Source organism: Cydia amplana, chromosome 22, assembly GCF_948474715.1.
Source record: "Cydia amplana chromosome 22, ilCydAmpl1.1, whole genome shotgun sequence".
NCBI classification, from domain to species: Eukaryota; Metazoa; Arthropoda; class Insecta; order Lepidoptera; family Tortricidae; genus Cydia; species Cydia amplana.
Window position 1 is genome coordinate 5,732,815 of NC_086090.1, and position 17,650 is coordinate 5,750,464.

The window sequence follows — 17,650 nt, forward strand, 5'->3', positions numbered from 1 at the left end:
TACGCAGTTATCTAGCCGCTAGATTCACCAAGCCCTGGAACTTACCGATACAACTATGCTGATCTTCTGATAACCGATAGCCATTGGGACATGAACAGCGATAGCTGCCAGGTTCATTGACGCACTCGCCGCCGCACAGGCGCGCGCGGTTGCGACTTGAGGCAGACGCGGCGAATTCTGCACATTCGTCCACGTCCACGCACGTCCTGGAAACAGAAAGAATGGTACACGATACTGTAAATATTTGTCTAACATTTAAAAAAGCGGCCAAGTGCGAGTCGGACTCGCCCATGAAGGGTTCCGTATTTAGGCGATTTATAACGTATAAAAAAAAAACTACTTACTAGATCTCTTTCAAACCAATTTTCGGTGGAAGTTTACATGGTAATGTACATCATATATTTTTTTTAGTTTTATCATTCTCTTATTTTAGAAGTTACAGGGGGGGGGGGGGACACACACATTTTACCACTTTGGAAGTGTCTCTCGCGCAAACTATTCAGTTTAGAAAAAAATGATATTAGAAACCTCAATATCATTTTTGAAGACCTATCCATAGATACCCCACACGTATGGGTTTGATGAAAAAAAAAACTTTTGATTTTCAGTTCTAAGTATGGGGAACCCCCAAAATTTATTGTTTTTTTTTTTTCTATTTTTGTGTGAAAATCTTAATGCGGTTCACAGAATACATCTACTTACCAAGTTTCAACAGTATAGTTCTTATAGTTTCGGAGAAAAGTGGCTGTGACATACGGACGGACAGACAGACAGACGGACATGACGAATCTATAAGGGTTCCGTTTTTTTCCATTTGGCTACGGAACCCTAAAAAGTAGGCAGCTCGCCTTTAGGCTTGTCCGGCGTATCCGGCTACCCATCCTTCTTAAATTCTTGTCGTTATAAGTATCTCTAATAGCTGAAGGTCAAGTCCGTTTTCTTGTGACTCTTGTCACGATTCCATCAATAAAATCAAATCAATAATATTATTTCGTCATCATAGCTGTAAATACATTAGTACAGGTGTTAGGGTGTTTTTTCAATGGAGCAGCTATGATGTACCTTTCCGGCTTACGATATTTAAAATACAGCTATATAAGTAATACAATTATTTGCAATTAAAATATAAGTTACAAACTGGAAAAAAAAATTAATAAATATAAATGTCAACTGACCTTAACCTAATACCTACAACTAGTAATAAAAACTTACAATGTCAGTTTAATATTCAATTAAATTTAGGAATAATTATGTAATAATTTAAATGTCACTATCTCATTACATACTGCTATCACATAAAAAGTCTTGAACATTATAATAACATTTTTCCAAAAGAAATTTTCACCTATCCTGTACTTTTATCTTTCTCTACAGCGGTGGTAACTGTAAGGCCTATGAGAGAAGTAAGGAAAATGGTTCGTCCGAGCGGCGACTAGCCACGTAAGATGCTCGCTTTTCTAACCATTTCTTCATGTTTACTTGTCCACATGTGAATGCTACTATAGTATTTTATGCAACCGTTGTTTAAGAGAGGTCAAAAAAGGCGAGTGGCGTGAGTAACAATTTGAGGCGAAGCCGAAAATTGTTAATAAAGACGCCACGAGTATTTTTTGAGTCAGTTAAGGGGACGGTATATGACGTTTTCGATTTAGACCTCACTTTGTGCAATCAATTTGTTCAATGAATGATTAATACCTGCATTAAATTATACGTAAATCTGTTCACGAAGAAGCCGTGTACCGGATCTTCACGCCATAATATTTTTTATTTGCTGTAATTCTCTACAAATCAACACTAAAACTGTCCAAAAATCAAAATATGGAGTTCCGTTTGAGCAAGACGCATTACAGTTTTGTCTTTGACAGTAATTGAGTTGTTGTGGGATTTTGAAGGCTAGATAACTAAACTACCAAATTATTATCTACTTATATTTTTACTCACAAATACAACACAGAAATTCAATCCCAAATGTAAACTTTCGTATAATTTCCATACATTGACGACATCACTCAAAACTCTTCTTCGAGTCAGATGGCCGTTGGCCTTGCATCGAAGCAGACGTGTACGTCGTTGTAGCTCGTTTTTGACATTTTTATAGACATTTCATCATATACGCATACGAAAATGTATACCAGTAGATAAATTGTATTTCATACAATAGGGTAAATAAATATAATCACGTCGAGCTCGAGTCAAATTTTAAATGTGAGTTGTTGTTATTCACGGGTCGTAACGGTCGAAAACAGCAGTAAATTATCCTAAAACAATACGATTACAATCGAATTTAAGTAACTTGTTCCTTCAAAACCCGCTTAAAATGAAAAAAAGTTTAAAGACTCGTTTTACTGATTGGGATTGATTTTCATTATGCTGGTATCAATTTTGCGTCATTATAAAAATGTATATGACTTCTGTACGTCAATGACTTTTGATGTCAATTAATTGTAATCTTGTATTTATGTTAGAGAATATTATATGTTCATTTAAATCGAAGTATCGAAGTATCTATTAATACGAAGCGTAATTCGTTTAATACCTAAAGACTTGCAGTGTCTACACCTACTTTGTTGACGTTCGTTCCGTCTATGTATGCGATTACGTAACGTGCTGTTCTGATAATCTTCAAGAATCAAGATAATTAATAACGGCAAGATCAGCATTTAGTACCAGCGAGTTTTGCGGATTTGGAGACCGAGATAAAGCTTACAGGCCAATATCGCTGCGGCCCGGCCTGCTTATTGTTATGTGTATAAATCGAATGTTATATAAATTTACTATAAAAAACAATGTTTTATTTCAATGACATTCTGTGCGTAGAGGTATGTATGTTTCGGTGATTATAAGAATTATGTCCACACAATAATCGTGCAAAGCAGAGACTGCATTATTTCTTTACGGTATAAGCGGTAAGGAAAAACTCATTGGTATCCTGGCTCGTACCAATGAGTTTTTCGGAACTTATGTACGAAATATCATTTGATATTTACCACTAGCTTTTCGGTGAAGGAGGAAACATCGTGAGGAAACCTGCATACTCGTAGTGGATACATTTGCGAAGAAATTCAAAGCTGTGTGTGAAGTCCCCAATCCGCATTGGGCTAGCGTTGAGATTATTGTCTATACAGGGTGGTCCAAACCTTGACGTCCAAAAATCGTGGGCTATCAGAATGTACCCCATATGTATGTTTTTTCGTAGTTTTCATGTTATGATTTTTTAAGCTTTTAACTTTTCCTATGAAATTCCGGGGTTCCCATACAGAGTGGCTGAAAAATAACTGCATTCCGTTGCCAGGGAGGTGTTGGGATTATACTGAGCAACTTTTATTATTGGACCAACCCCGAAATCGCGAAAAAAAATTTGTTTTTTTATGCATTTTGGCTAGTCCATTTTCTATGGAAGGGTAATTTTTTTTCGCGGTTTCGAGGTTGGCCCCATTGTAAAAGTTGCTCAGTATAATCCCAAAACCTCCCTGGCAACGGAAATGCAGTTATTTTTTAGCCACTCTGTATGGGAACCCCGGAATTTCATAAGAAAAGTTAAAAGTAAAAAAAATCATAACTCGATAACTACGAAAAATCGACTAACATACATGGGGTATATTCTGATAGCCCACGACGTGAGGAATCTAAAAAAAAATTTTTGGACGTCAAGGTTTGGACCACCCTGTATATAGGCTGAATTATTATTATTATTTATAGGCTGTCCGGTACCGTTATTATTTATCAATACCGCTTCGTTTTGAAGGTACTATGTGCCTGTACCTGTACCTGTTGAAATATAAAGTACGGTACCGGTATAAAATTGCAGCAGGTACAACTATTTTTTATAGGTGTACAGTCAGCTGCAGAGAAAAGGTACCACCCCTGCATACAATCTTCTATGCAGGGGTGACCTGCAGCTGACTGTACCTAAACCATCACTGACCGAGCGTAGGCGAAGGTCTCCGTTTCAGCTTGGGCAAAAATACTTTCGTTTGTTCGAATGTTCTCCTTTGCATATCACATTTCTCAAATATCTCGAGAAAATTTGTAAGCAGGTTCGGTAGTTGGATATAATTACTCGGTTTCTTTTTTTTTAATAAGTTCTAATAGGCAGAGATTGTCATAAAGGACTTAAGCGACAGTAGGGTCTGTGGTACTTAAGACCATTGTGATTATTAGTAGTGTCCGATCGAAGATTCGGTTTCGGTTTCGGCCAGTTTCGGCCATAAAATCATGTTTCGGCCGTAATTTCGGTTTCGGCCAAAAAACGGCCGAATCTTTCGGCCTGGCCGAAACATACGAAATAGTACTTCGTATTATGAAACTAAACTATGTGACAAAGACCAAAAGTTGGGGAGCAAGTAGGACAACAATATTTATATATACAGAAATTTGTGTTTCGGTCGGACATTAATTATTAGGTACTTACTGATTATGCTGCGCCGCGTGGAACGTGAGGTGCGTTGGGGTAAGTGCATACAAATCATTCAAGAAAAAAATCCCTTTTAAGATCACTCGTGTGTCTGCCCCTAATAGACTAATTCAATTGAAATTTGGTACACATTTGTCACATATGACAAAGAGTCGGTGATCCAAAGATGGACTAGTAACGTAAATAAATGAACTTTTAACTTTGCGGCCATTTTTTGTATCGTGTGATATATCAGATATTAAATTATAAGATATTTACTAATAATAAGCATTGGTCACGTAAATTATTTTTAGATTTTTTTTGCAAGTATGATATAGAACATTATTTCAATTATTTTTAAAATTAAGCCTATCCAAAGGCGACTTGGAAGAAGTGTCATGGGGATCTACATTCGTTGGGTGAAAAACAAGTTTTTTTGTCTAATTATCGTTTAAAACTCAATCGATCGGCAATAACGCGGGCACATAAAACAAAAAACTTCTTTTTTCACTCATAAAACTCCTTAAACCTAATAAGAGCTAAACAAAAACAAGTGCGAGTCGGACTCGCATTCCAAGGGTTCCGTATATTAAGTCCGTCTCACGCTTGACTGCACATTTCTTATAGATTTTCCTGACATATATAGGTAAAGAACTAATTTGTGTATTTTTTTCAAAATTTTAGATCCAGTAGTTTCGGAGAAGGTGGGCGGAGAATGATCATTTTTTGCCTATTTTCATGAATAACTGCTGAACTATTAATCCTAAAATTATAAAAAAAAAAATTATTTGAGATTCTTACAATGAGCTCTTTTATTTGATATGTAACACTATATAGTTTAAAAAACATTATTTTTTAATTTTTTCATTTACCCCCCCCCCCCCAAAAATGGCTACCGTATTTCAAATTCTCTAAAATAAATTTTATTTACGTTACACGTCCATCTTTGGGTCACAAATTTACATTAGTGTGCCAAATTTACATATGTGTGCCAAATTTCAACTGAATTGGTCCAGTAGTTTCGGAGAAAATAGACTGTGACAGACGGACGGACAGACAGACAGACGCACGAAGAATTATATGTATATGCACTTACCCCAACGCACCTCTCGTTCTACGCTGCGCGGGGTTCATTGCCGCTCCTACCGCCGTAAGTGTAAGTACAACTACATCATCAAGGCTACGATCGAAGATAATCAGTTCAGCACTGAAATAATAGCGGTGGAATGCCAGTATAATATTTAATTATTTATTTTAATTTTATAAATTTAATAGCAAAATAAATAGCGAATATACGATACTCGTACAAGTAAATCTGTAAAGATCTTAGGGGTACATCAGCCGACATATATTTTTAAATTTTATTTTGTCCGCCTTAAATAAATTTCCACCCTGCCGAAACTTTATTTATTTAAATTTCTAATTGAATTGATTTTTCGCCTTATGAATAACCGTATAGAGTAGTAAATAAAATTTTACATCTGACTTAATGACATCTGGGTTTATTCGGTTTAACTTAACTTTACAAAGATGGAGACATGAGGCGCAAGATAGAGACAAATGGAGACAACTGGAGGAGGCCTTCACCCTAAGAGGGGTCCTTACATAATTTAGATTAATAGATAATAGTAAATAATTTTTTAATTTAATTTTCATTATATTAACAAATGATATACCTAAGTGATAATTTAACTGTTGATAAAATAACTAATAATGAATGCATGCAAAATTATGTACTTCAAATAAGGAATTAAAAGGCTTTTTATTTTTATTTTATTTATTTATTTATAACTTTACAAACGCGTATCTCGACAAAGCCGTAATATGCAGAAAATAGTTAACAATCAAATGAATTAAATTAGAATTTAAATACGTCACGTGTGACATGAACAGACAAGGAGAGCAAGATTTAATGTATTGTTTCTCTTTCTTCTTTCAATGGAACGTTTTTACAGTTTCTGTTCCTCAAAAGAGGTCAGTGGTTATCACTAAACTCAAAACGCTATCTTAAAAAAACTTGATGGGTCAATGACCTGTCCCAGTAAAGTGAGGTAGTGTGCGTGAAGTGCGCTTGTGTGTGAAATGGGGTAAATTGACAGAATCTGAAAATTTACCCACCTCTACTGTCGCCTTAAACAACGTTGCATACAATACTTTTTCTACGACCAAGCACTTACTTTTAAATAAAATTGTAAAAACAAATGTTTTTAATTCAAGAAGTAGCAAAGATGGAGGGTACGGGCGGGAAAAGAATGAATGAATGAATGAATGAAATTAAAAAAAATCATGTTTATGGTTCACTTATTTGTCAGAGATGACATTTAAAATAAGGTTGGCAACACTGTATTTCATTCAATATTTTTTAAGTGGTCATTACACAAAGTATCGTAAAATCGCCAAAAAGATACTGCGTGTATGCACAAATTCTTTTTTGGGGAATAGACTAAAGACTTGTCTTGACAACTATAAGGTAGGGTTTTAAAGGTGTGTGCACGACCCTTTAAATGACAAATAAAAGTACGGGAGTAGAAAAAAATACTTACTTGCCATCCTCCTGCATCCTGTATCCCTGGTGGCAGTAGCACCGGTAGGAACCCCACGCGTTAGCGCAACCCTGCTGGCAGATTCCTGGAGTCTCCGTGCACTCGTCTACGTCCATGCATACCTGATAAAATGTTACCAACATTATATGTGACGTTATCTATGAAAAGGGACCTTATTGTTGATGGCGTTTACGTCATTATTAACGATGCTCCGATAGTAATACAATGATTACAATGTCGCGTGACGCTGTGCGGCGTAAACGCCATCGACAATAAGGTCCCTTTTCATAAATAATGCCCCATATCGTGGCGATATTACCATGTTTGACGTAAAATAGTAGCGGATAGTTGGACATTATATTTTCGTGAATGTGTGTTTTGTGCAAGTTAGAAGACCTACGATCATTCCAGACTTGGCGGTGTGAAATCGGTTCGACATCAATTTTACTTTCCAATTGGCTCATTTGGGAAGAATTACTGGAGGCAAGGGCAATAAACAGAAGACTGGAGAGAAACTGGTCAATCGACATCGCGATATTTCACTTGAATGTTGTTTTAACACAAGACTTACTTTGTCATTAGAGCGTGCATTTCTGAAGCCTTCATTGCACTCGCAGCGGAAGGAGCCCACGGTGTTGACGCATTTCGACGAGTATGAACAAGGCTGTAAGAAAATGTGAAATATATAAAAAATATCCTATTATCTATGTAAACCATGCACATTATCTGTGTCCTCTAAATGTGACGTTATCTATGAAAAGGGACCTTATTGTCGATGGCGCTTACGTCATTATTAACGATGCTCCGATAGTAATACAATGTCGCGTGACGCTGTGCGGCGTAAACGCCATCGACAATAAGGTCCCTTTTCATAGATAATGACCCAATTAGGTTTAACGAACCTATTAATTAACGTTAACTAAGTATGACTTGCTCTTGAATGCCCCAAATCTTTAACGCAGACCAGCTAGTGTACAGGGGTACACTAGCATTAAAAGTAGCATGTAAAGTGTATAGGTACGCCGCACTGCAAACAACTGCACTCTAGCTAATCCAAGCCCGTCAAATACAATGCCTGGCTTAAAGACAGCTAGTAAATAGTGTATACTCACGTTTCCGTATTGACACTCGTCGATGTCCTCGCAATCTTTAGCACCGACAAGCTGGTGGCCAGCTGGGCACTGGCAAGAATGTCCGCCAAAGAAGTTCTCACAGCGCTGCAGAGGACCGCACTCTGACTGGTTTACGGCACATTCGTCGATGTCTGGCAGCAGAATAAATCATGTTAAGATTGTATTTTTTTTAAAACGGTCTCAGCAAAAGTACATAGGTAAGCCAGCTTATTCAAGTTGAAATTACATGCAGTATTTTCTACTTGTATCACATTTTTGAAGGCATCAAAATGATTTGGGTGCTGAACCGCCGAACAACCGAACGTCTAGCGTCTAGTCTAAAGAGATTAAGGATCGGTTGCACCAAACTGTTTGTCATCGTGAAAGAGTTCGCTAAAGTTAATTGTATGGAAAGTTACATAGTAAACGGCCGCGGCGCGCCGGGTGACCTCGTTAATTAGTCTGTCAAGTGCGGATGGCGCAGTTTTGTTTTTAACATTTGGGAAATATTAGTGTCAGTTCATTTTATCTGTTGGTGGCGCACTAGCCGCACACTCTTATTCTATTCAATTCAATTCAATTCAATATTTTTATTTCGAATAAAAAAATCCATATTATTGTTAGTACTTAAGGCTAAACAAAACTTATAAATCTAAGTTAGTGACAAAAAGTAGATACAAATACAAACAAACACAAAATATTAACTATACTTAAAAGCGGCGTGGCTTATGACGAGAGGCTCCCAGAGATTGGGACGCGGGTTGCGTTGCCCTGAACTACGTGAGATACTCACCCAAGCACATCTTGTCGGAGGTCAGCCGGTAGCCCTTCTGACACGACGTCATAACTGCGTCGACTTCGCGCACACGAGAATACGTTGGACGACGGTAGCGAGGTCCGCGGGTGCCATACTGGGCGCCCACTGTGATCACGTGAGGGTCCCGAGAGTTGGGGCGGGGCCTGGGCGGGTTTTGTGCCGGTGGAACTAAAAAAATAAATACACATAATTATGATTGTATAAATCAGAAGGTGTACACGTAGCGTAAACTTATGGAATTCAAAATGGTCTGATCAAAATTATACTCATGTGAAAATGACGAATGACGGCGAAGAACATGTTCTTGATGTTCTTAATAGGTACTTGCTTTAAAGAAATTTTGCAATTCAGTGTACGCCATAAGTTAGCAGCCATAAAATAGATGGAATTAACAAATTTATGGTAATTATAAACTGAAAAAGTGACCAAGTACCAAAAAATATTTCAGAAAATAATTTGATTTGTTCCCTGGTTGGAAATTTATGGTAGCCCCCTGTGCTTAAAAACATAGTAAGTAATAAAGAACAAAAATGAATACCATATACTGGTGCTTTTTCGCACTGGAAGCCGCCATCAACATTAATGCAACGCTCGTTCGCTACGCAAGTGTGCCGATTTGTAGCGCACTCGTCGATATCTGGAAAAACATAGTATTTAAATAAATATAAAGATAGTATATTAATAATTTGGATTTTGTAATAAGCTTGACACCAAATAATATTTCTGTTATGTGACTTCCAGAAAAAGTACCAATCATCACAGGCATATCCGAGCCGTATATCCAGATTTTCATTTTATGAATACGATTATTATCCATTGTTTGTTGAAATTTCCATTGATTTATTACCATTGATTGACCATACATATTTATACCTATATATTTGATATTTGTCACATCTATCTGACTATTAATTATTGTAGACTTCCGGCACTGTGTATGCTACAAGGACCTACTAGGTTTTACCCGTGGATTAAAAAAAAATTAAATGAACGAGACACCTAATGAAAGTCCTTACCAACACACTGTCCCTGCCTGGAGTCATAGATGTATCCCATCTCGCAGAAGTGCGGTGTCTGCGGCGGCCGCTGCGGTTGCGGCTGCGGTCGTGGTTGTGGCCGCGGTTGTGGTGATGGTTGCGGTCGAGGTTGCGGCGATTCAGGTCGGGGCTGCGGTGATTGAGGTCGGGGCTGCGGCCGTGGTTGTGGTGGGATATACGGCCGTGGGGCCTCTGGAACATACGGCGGTCCAATTAAAAAGACACTGGGCTGGCCTCGTCAGTTTGATGTCTAATGAGTTGTGTGGTAAACTAAAACTACGGAGTACAAACCTTATTAGTCTTTTCCACTTTACCTGTGGATGTTGTAGTAGATGTAAAGGTAGTGGAAGACTGCATCGCAGCTCGGCGGATCCCTTCTAAAGTCTTTTATACACTCATAGCGGTACCGTCCAGGTTCGTACGAGTGTAAATACAGTTAGGCACATAATCCCGACTTGTGCTTGTGTTCAGTGGGGATGTAGCTCTTACTTTTCCTTACCCGCAGTAGTGGTAACAGGATTGATTTGGGAGGAACTTGAACCCCAACGTACGGACTTACGTTTAGAGGGGCTTGAGCTTGAGCCTCCCTTCGCCCCCTAAAGGATGACTCCCGTTAGACCGGGCCGTGTCCGAGCTTCCGGAGCTTCGTTTTCTATGGAAAGCATCACGTGATCACCGTCCTCTGTCATAGAAAAGTTAGCTCCGGAAGTTCCGGCCCGGTCTAACGTGAGTCATCCTTAAATCCGCCCTTGCTTACCTGTGGTAGTTGAAGTAGTGGAGGAAGTGGTGGGGATGGTGGGTGCCACCGCACAGTACCCCGATGGGTCTCTCCTAAAGCCCGTTATACACTCGCAGCGGTACCGTCCAGGCTCGTTCTTGCAGGCTTCCAGTGCACTGCAAATGTGGCGGCCGGCGCATTCGTCGATATCTAAAACACACATTAAAGCTTCCATAATGAAACAAAGATAAAGTTTTGTTGTGTTCAGTAATCAGAAATCGTTCATTGCGTACAATTAAATTATGGAAACACATGGCAATTGGCACCCTAAAAAGGATATTTTGCAAGTATATTCTTATAGCTAGCTAGAATTAAAAAGTTAATATAGATCTAGGTAATAGGTATGCCAAGTGACAAGTTAGTTTTTAGCTACCTAATATTAGATAGAGAATCACACTGGTTTTGTTGTACACCTTAACAAGGTTTCAAATTATCCTTTTAATTATTTTAATTGACCGCAAAACTGTCAAATATTTGTACTTAGTAAAATATTCGTACAAAATTATAAATTCAAAATTTCAAAATAGAGGCCTCAACCTATTTTAAGAATTTAGATTTTGTGTTGTCCAAACTCAATCGACTCATAACATCCAATAGAGTCTGTGCGGAAAGAGAAGAGTCGTGGAATGTATTGGACTCCATACATTCCACGTCTCTTCTCTTTCCGCACAGACTCTACTAATACTAACTATCCATCTAACCAAAAGGAATTCACTCACCAACGCAATCACCCGCTGCATTCTTCTCATATCCATTCAGGCAATGCAGCTCATTCGGATCAAAATCATCCGGTCCATTATCTTTATCCTTCCCAATAACGTTCGTCCACTTGTCCTCAGGCAGCTCCGACGTGTCCAACTCGACTCCTCCATCTGGATTCTTCTCTTTTTCAACTACCTCTGGTGTCGTCGGAGGGATGTTACTGTTAGGGAGTCTATTTTCAGGTCTTCTAGGGGGTTCCTGGTTAGGTGTGGTTTCTGGTGGAGTAGGGTTTGTTGGGTTGGGTCTGGGTGGTCTGTTGGTGTATGGTCTAGTCGGTCTGCCGAAAGGATCGTATTGGGTAGAGGGTGGTCGATACGGTCTGGGTGGAGGTGGCTTAGGAGTAGTAGGTTTAGGAGTAGTAGGTTCAGGAGTAGTAGTAGGCTTAGGAGTTGTAGTAGTAGTGGTGGTGGTAGTTGTTGTAGTGGTAGAAGTGGTAGTAGGTTTTGGAGGAGGCGGAGGAGGAATAGGTTTAGGAGAAGGTTTGCTGGCACCTTCTGGTCCGGGTCCTAGTGGTCCTGGATTTCGTGTGTCGTTGGTCGGATCTTCATCACTGCTGAACATTTATAAATGTAAACTATATGTATGAGTAATACTGTTTTTGTTTTTGGAATATTATTTATACGTATTGGTGCACTCGGTAGGATGAGCTACTTTTATCGTCTAGCCGCCCAGAGACCTATAAAAAGGTTTCCTGTTCCATTCTAATTTGAACTTTGTGTTGACAAAATAAAATTTCATTTTGCTTGCCAGGTTTGCCGTATGGGCGGCTAGAGGTTATTTCGCAAGCCGTTACGGGCGCTATTCTATTCTTTCATTATAGAAAGACCTTACTCAGTGTAATAGTACTCGTAGTCGTTTGAACTGGGTGCGGGGGTGGTTGTGGTAGAAGAAGTAGGGGCACGACGCGTGCAGGTGAACGACCCCAGCACGTTGAGACAATGGAGGCCGGGGCCGCAGTTGTCCAGCTTCATGGCGCATTCGTCCACATCTGGAAAGAGTGTAGGGACATGGCGGTGACGCGGATTAGAGTCAGCATTTTTGGTATACAGTTCGAAGGAGCATTTAGTTCAGTCAGTCGCTCAACGCAAGGCATACAGTGCGCACACACCTTCTAACTATAGTACGATACCGCGGCGCCGCCTGGTTCTGGTCCTGTCCTTGTGTAAACTTAGTAACCTTCTGATATTTGGAGTCAGAATAAACCGGTGTTATAAAGTGAACTTTGTTTTTCCCCATCTCTCTCAATAGGGTCACCCATACCGAGAAGAGTATGGCGAAATGGAATAAAGGACTGCGCTATAACAGTCACGTGAAGTTTACTAGTTAATAAAGGCCATGCGCGTTGGAGGGTTTCCCAACTCTGGCACCTACGCTAAGGAGTCAGGTGACAGAGTTGGGCTGATAAACGGGGAGTTCCTGTGTTGCGCAGTACAAGACAACACGTGATGTAAAATCAACACTTCAGTTAAAACTTGGTTAAACAGGACATTACCTTCGCAGGACCCTGATGTAGAGTCCAGCTCGAACCCATTCTTGCAGCGGCACTCGTGCCCGCCGAATGTGTTGATGCAGTTCTGGAACTGGTCGCAGAGATGAGTGCCCTCTCGGCATTCATCGATGTCTGAAACGTATAATAAGGGTCTAAAGGAGGTAGGTCTGAAAGGTAGGTAATAGTATTTTCACCTCAGCAGCTCGAACAACGGTACTTTGCTACTTAAAAACAGTGAGCAAAATCGCATTTTGCTCAATGAGTGAGACAAAATGAGCAAAATTCGATTTTGCTCACTCATTTAAGTAGCAAAGTACCCTTGTTCGAGCTGCTGAGGTGAAAACTTAATTGTTGGTATATCTTAAGAAAACATGAGTGAATAGAGGTAAGTGATGAAGAAGGAATACATTTTTCGGGTTCTCTAATATGTTCTCACTGCTGAGGTGAAAAGTTTTGTGAACTACACGAGATCAAAGTTATTTACATCTCGTGCGCTTTTGAGTCCCTTACTACGCTCAAGATTCTAAATTAGATAGAAGAATTAGTATAGAATCTTTCGCTTGCACGGGACTCAAAATAAGCACTCGAAGAAATATCAAACTTTGATCTCTTGTTGTACAAATAACTATTTTATATTATGCTAGAAAGTTTCCACAAGATGGGCGGTGACCACAAGGTTAAAAGGATAACAAATAAAACTGATCTTATAACATTACCATCGCATTTGTTACTTCCCACGCGCATCCTGGTTCCCTCTTGGCAAGTTTTTGAGGCTAACCTGAAATTTCAAAAGATCATTTATTACTTTCTGCTATAACTAGCAAACCGGGTTACGGATCACTTTTATTCTATTCTGTTAAAACTGAAGGAAATTATCCAAAATTTCTAGGAAGCAGTATATGGAAGATTTTTTTATATCCAGTATTTTTTTAGGAAAATCCCAGAATTGTTGCAACTTTCTGGAACGGGCACAATATGGACTTGTAGGTATTGTGAACTTACTTAGGTAAGGTGCTAATTTTGGACTTGCAGTCGTAGGCCCCTGGGAGGTTAACGCAAACTTGGTTCCTCTTGCACACCTCTGAAGCTTCTTCACATTCGTTAATATCTGGGAACACATTAAAATGTACCTCTTTATTTAAAGTCGTGACTACGAACCTACTTGGTTTCTTATGAGCTCTGATCACGGGAAAATAGCCATATCCTAGCTGGGCCCTAAATAACTGACACCTTATGCGGGACAGATGCTATTAGCATTTGAAATGTTAGTTTTCTGAGTTTATTAAATATTAGACTTACCTTCGCAGATACCAGTACCACTGTTGACCTTGAAGCCAGGAGCGCATCGCTTGGAGACGTGATCTTGGCAGAAGAAGGCACCGTGGGTGTTGATGCAGTGCTGCGACAGACGCTGGCAGTCGTCGAGGTGCTCTTCGCATTCGTCGATGTCTGGAAAATAAAATTGAACTATCGACCAACCGTTGGTAGCCTAGCAGCCAGGTGTGTGACTTTCAAATGGAAGGTCGCGAGTTTGAACTCGTACCGTTCTAATGAGTTTTTTAATCAGACGATATTTCTCAGCCCCTTTTTGGTGAAAAAATCATTGTGAGAATATCCAATAATGCCTAGTTGGAACGGCGGTTGGAACTTTCATTAAAGTTTAGTAGGTACCTACTTTAATTCTTGTGATTAGGTTGCCAAAGCGTAGGTACTCCTTGCTCCTTTAGAATGAAACCGGGAAAGCGTTATGTTGAAGAGGATGAATACTGGACCACTAAATAAGGAAGTTTCCTTCACTTTACGGGTATATATGAACTAACATATATGAACCTATTCCGTTATCTATATTGTTTTGACTGGTTGACTGAAACAATTGAAACTCACCAACACACTCATCATTAGCACCAGCCCTGAACCCCTTAGGGCATATGTCGTTCCGGCCTGCAGGGGGCTCTACGGGTGCAGCCTCGGTAGCACCTTCGACGGCCGGGGTCCCAGGCTTGCCGTTACACTTGAAGCCCCCAATGGTGTTCTCGCAGAGGTACTTCGGGCAGGGCGGGCGGGGGAGTTGACATTCGTTTATATCTGGAAAGGAAGATGTAGGCAAGGTAAGTTCAACACTATACTGTCTGAAACCTATAAGTATGAATCGAGTTTAGAATCGCATTCGTATTTTAATAGTTTCAGCCTGATTCAACCTTATTATAGGCCTCAGATAATAGCTACAAGATCTGGTAAGATAGCCTAGCTCTGATAACATGGCGAAACCCTACGGATAGATGCGTATGACTTTTTATGTATGGTAGCCTTTGAAAACAGTTACTTATATTTTCAATCTGTATGTGCTGTCTATGTACCTATGCTGGAGAAAAAAAATCTTAACTGAAAGAGATTATGAAATAAAACTATTAAAACGGATGATATCGCGTATATTGAATTTATACTACATCCCGACGTTTCGAACCCTTTACACTGTATATAGCGTTCGTGGTCAACGGGTGACTGAGGAAAAACTCCTATCGCGGTAACCGAAGACAATATTATGAAAGAGATTAGTGCAGTTTTAGGACAATATGCACTTACCATCGCACACCTGGTTGATGACATTCTTCTTAAACCCCGGCGGGCAGCCGGGCACCTCTCGCTTCTTGAGCGGCACGCACTTGTAGGAGCCCGGGGTGTTGTGGCACACGTGGTCCTCTTGGGTGCAGAGATTATCAGCGGATTCAGCGCACTCATTGATATCTACAAAGAGAAATGTGTCTCCTCTCTTCTTTATTGCTATTATATTACATGTAATACAGACCCTGTAAGGACACAGCAATTTAGGATTTGCTAATGCTTGGAAAATACAATCTATCATCTTTTAAGCTGAAGAGTGAATAGGCTGAACCATTGAGGCAGTAGTGAGCTTCCTTGACTCAGAAAACTTCCATATCATACAAGTATAAGCTTCACAGTTAGAATAATAGTAGTAAGTACCATTATAAATACTTGCATTTACTTGGGGTCTTAGCTTTGAATCATTAAGCGTACCAGTAACGATCAGCTACTTAAAAAAATACAAAAGTGTCTGAAGAAGGAAAGTCGAAGATCGGATCTTACAGAAGAAGCCAGTGTCCAGTAAGATTGATGATGATAATAACTACAACAACCAACCTTTGCAAGAGCCATCCTTTTGTTTCCTAAAGCCGCTGCGGCACAGGCATCGTATAACGCCCTCACTATCTTCGCAGTCCTGTTCCGCCCGGCAGGACCCAGGGCCGCAACGCCGGACTGCCTTTGTGGTTGTCGTTGGCGGAGCTTCGGTTGTCGTCGGCTTTGTTGCAGTTTCCTGAAATATTTTAAATTCTTAGTTGGTTCTACTTTCGTATTTAATCGGCCTGTACCTACTCCAAAGTTTGCAGGCCGACATCGTCCGGCGAACTGGTAATCTGTGGACCCCTTTAGGTGCAGAAAGGACGCTTTGCTGAAGGGTTCCTGGATGCCTCACCTTGAGTTACATGGACGAATGGACGTTTCTATCATCCAGAACTTAGTAAATAGGAATGAAACTTACAACACAGCACGTATAATAAGAGGTCTTCCTCAGGTATGAGGCAGAAGAAACGTCTGCCGTGGGAGGACCCCCGCATGCCTCGACCCCCTGGGACTCTCCTGTTAGTGCACCGAATTTGCACTCTTCGCAACATGTCTGAAAGATATATTACAAGGTGTGTTAACCAAATTTTGAAGAAAGTAAATCATACTAGACAACTTTTAATGGACATCCCAAAGTCACGTAAAAAATTACTGTCGCTGTCTCATAGAAAACACCGACATTCGATCAGCCGAAATATTAAATCAGCCTTTTGGATTAACTTTAATCCAAAAAGCTGATTTAATATTTCGGACGAAACTACCCTACCCTACCTTTGCTACCCACTACCCTACTACCCCTACTTAGGCTGAATATTAGATGCTCAAGTCATCCATTTTGCCCTATTTAAACAAACCTAATAATGATAAAGTTTGATAGTAACGCGTTTAATTTTTAGTCGTTTTTTAAATTCCCAAAAACTATGAGAGAGCGTTTTGAGGTTGCGCCCTAATCATTTCTTGCAATGGCTTAATTTTTATTCCCGTACCGATATATTATTTGTAGACGTCAATTTATGACGGTAAATGCAAATTACCTTTCCGATGTCTGTGCTTGGTACACTACATCGTTTGCTGGCAGCATACTTAGCACCTGCAGCACAATCATCCTTTTGTCTGAAAGTACATAGTAAAAACATAATGTTGTATCTAAATCATTTAAATAGGTAGTATAAATAAAACCTAGAGCATAGAGGAATATAGTAAGTCAAGAGTGCTCACTCCATACATCAGTTTTGATGCCCGCTACTCGATGCTAGATGTAGACACAAATTAATAGACTTTTTGGTACCAAAACTGATGTATGGAGTGAGCAATCTATGTATTTTTTTCTCTATGCCTAGAGCGACTAGATAAGATTAATATTGCATGGGAATGAGGTGAAATCTCCCTATAATCTCCATGTTAATGCCAACTTAATGCGTAGTTATTTATAAACCTAAAGGAACGGCGTATAGGCACTTTGAATCGTGTTCGATATGAATGGATTTGATTGAGGTAGCTGCCATACAAGTAGGGTTTGCAATCCGGATCCGCGGATATTCCCATACATTTCGGATCCGTCGTGCAAACCCTACATAC

The 17,650-nt window shown here is 39.7% G+C and overlaps 1 protein-coding gene across 1 annotated transcript in view; it reads right to left on the reverse strand.

Moving 5' to 3' along the window:
* LOC134658509 (latent-transforming growth factor beta-binding protein 4-like) overlaps positions 1-17,650 on the reverse strand; it is a 32,373-nt gene that overhangs the window by 2,236 nt on the left and 12,487 nt on the right. The window contains exons 3-21 of the mRNA XM_063514194.1: positions 17,107-17,185; positions 16,491-16,625; positions 16,091-16,265; positions 15,515-15,676; positions 14,816-15,016; positions 14,231-14,380; positions 13,934-14,039; positions 13,648-13,709; positions 12,935-13,063; positions 12,274-12,430; positions 11,400-11,995; positions 10,660-10,830; positions 9,882-10,094; positions 9,404-9,502; positions 8,842-9,033; positions 8,049-8,200; positions 7,508-7,600; positions 6,937-7,058; positions 46-206 (exon numbers count right to left, since the gene is read on the reverse strand). Of these exons, the coding sequence (XP_063370264.1) occupies positions 46-206; positions 6,937-7,058; positions 7,508-7,600; positions 8,049-8,200; positions 8,842-9,033; positions 9,404-9,502; positions 9,882-10,094; positions 10,660-10,830; positions 11,400-11,995; positions 12,274-12,430; positions 12,935-13,063; positions 13,648-13,709; positions 13,934-14,039; positions 14,231-14,380; positions 14,816-15,016; positions 15,515-15,676; positions 16,091-16,265; positions 16,491-16,625; positions 17,107-17,185 (3,155 nt within the window). The remainder of the gene's footprint in view (positions 1-45; positions 207-6,936; positions 7,059-7,507; positions 7,601-8,048; positions 8,201-8,841; positions 9,034-9,403; positions 9,503-9,881; positions 10,095-10,659; positions 10,831-11,399; positions 11,996-12,273; positions 12,431-12,934; positions 13,064-13,647; positions 13,710-13,933; positions 14,040-14,230; positions 14,381-14,815; positions 15,017-15,514; positions 15,677-16,090; positions 16,266-16,490; positions 16,626-17,106; positions 17,186-17,650) is intronic.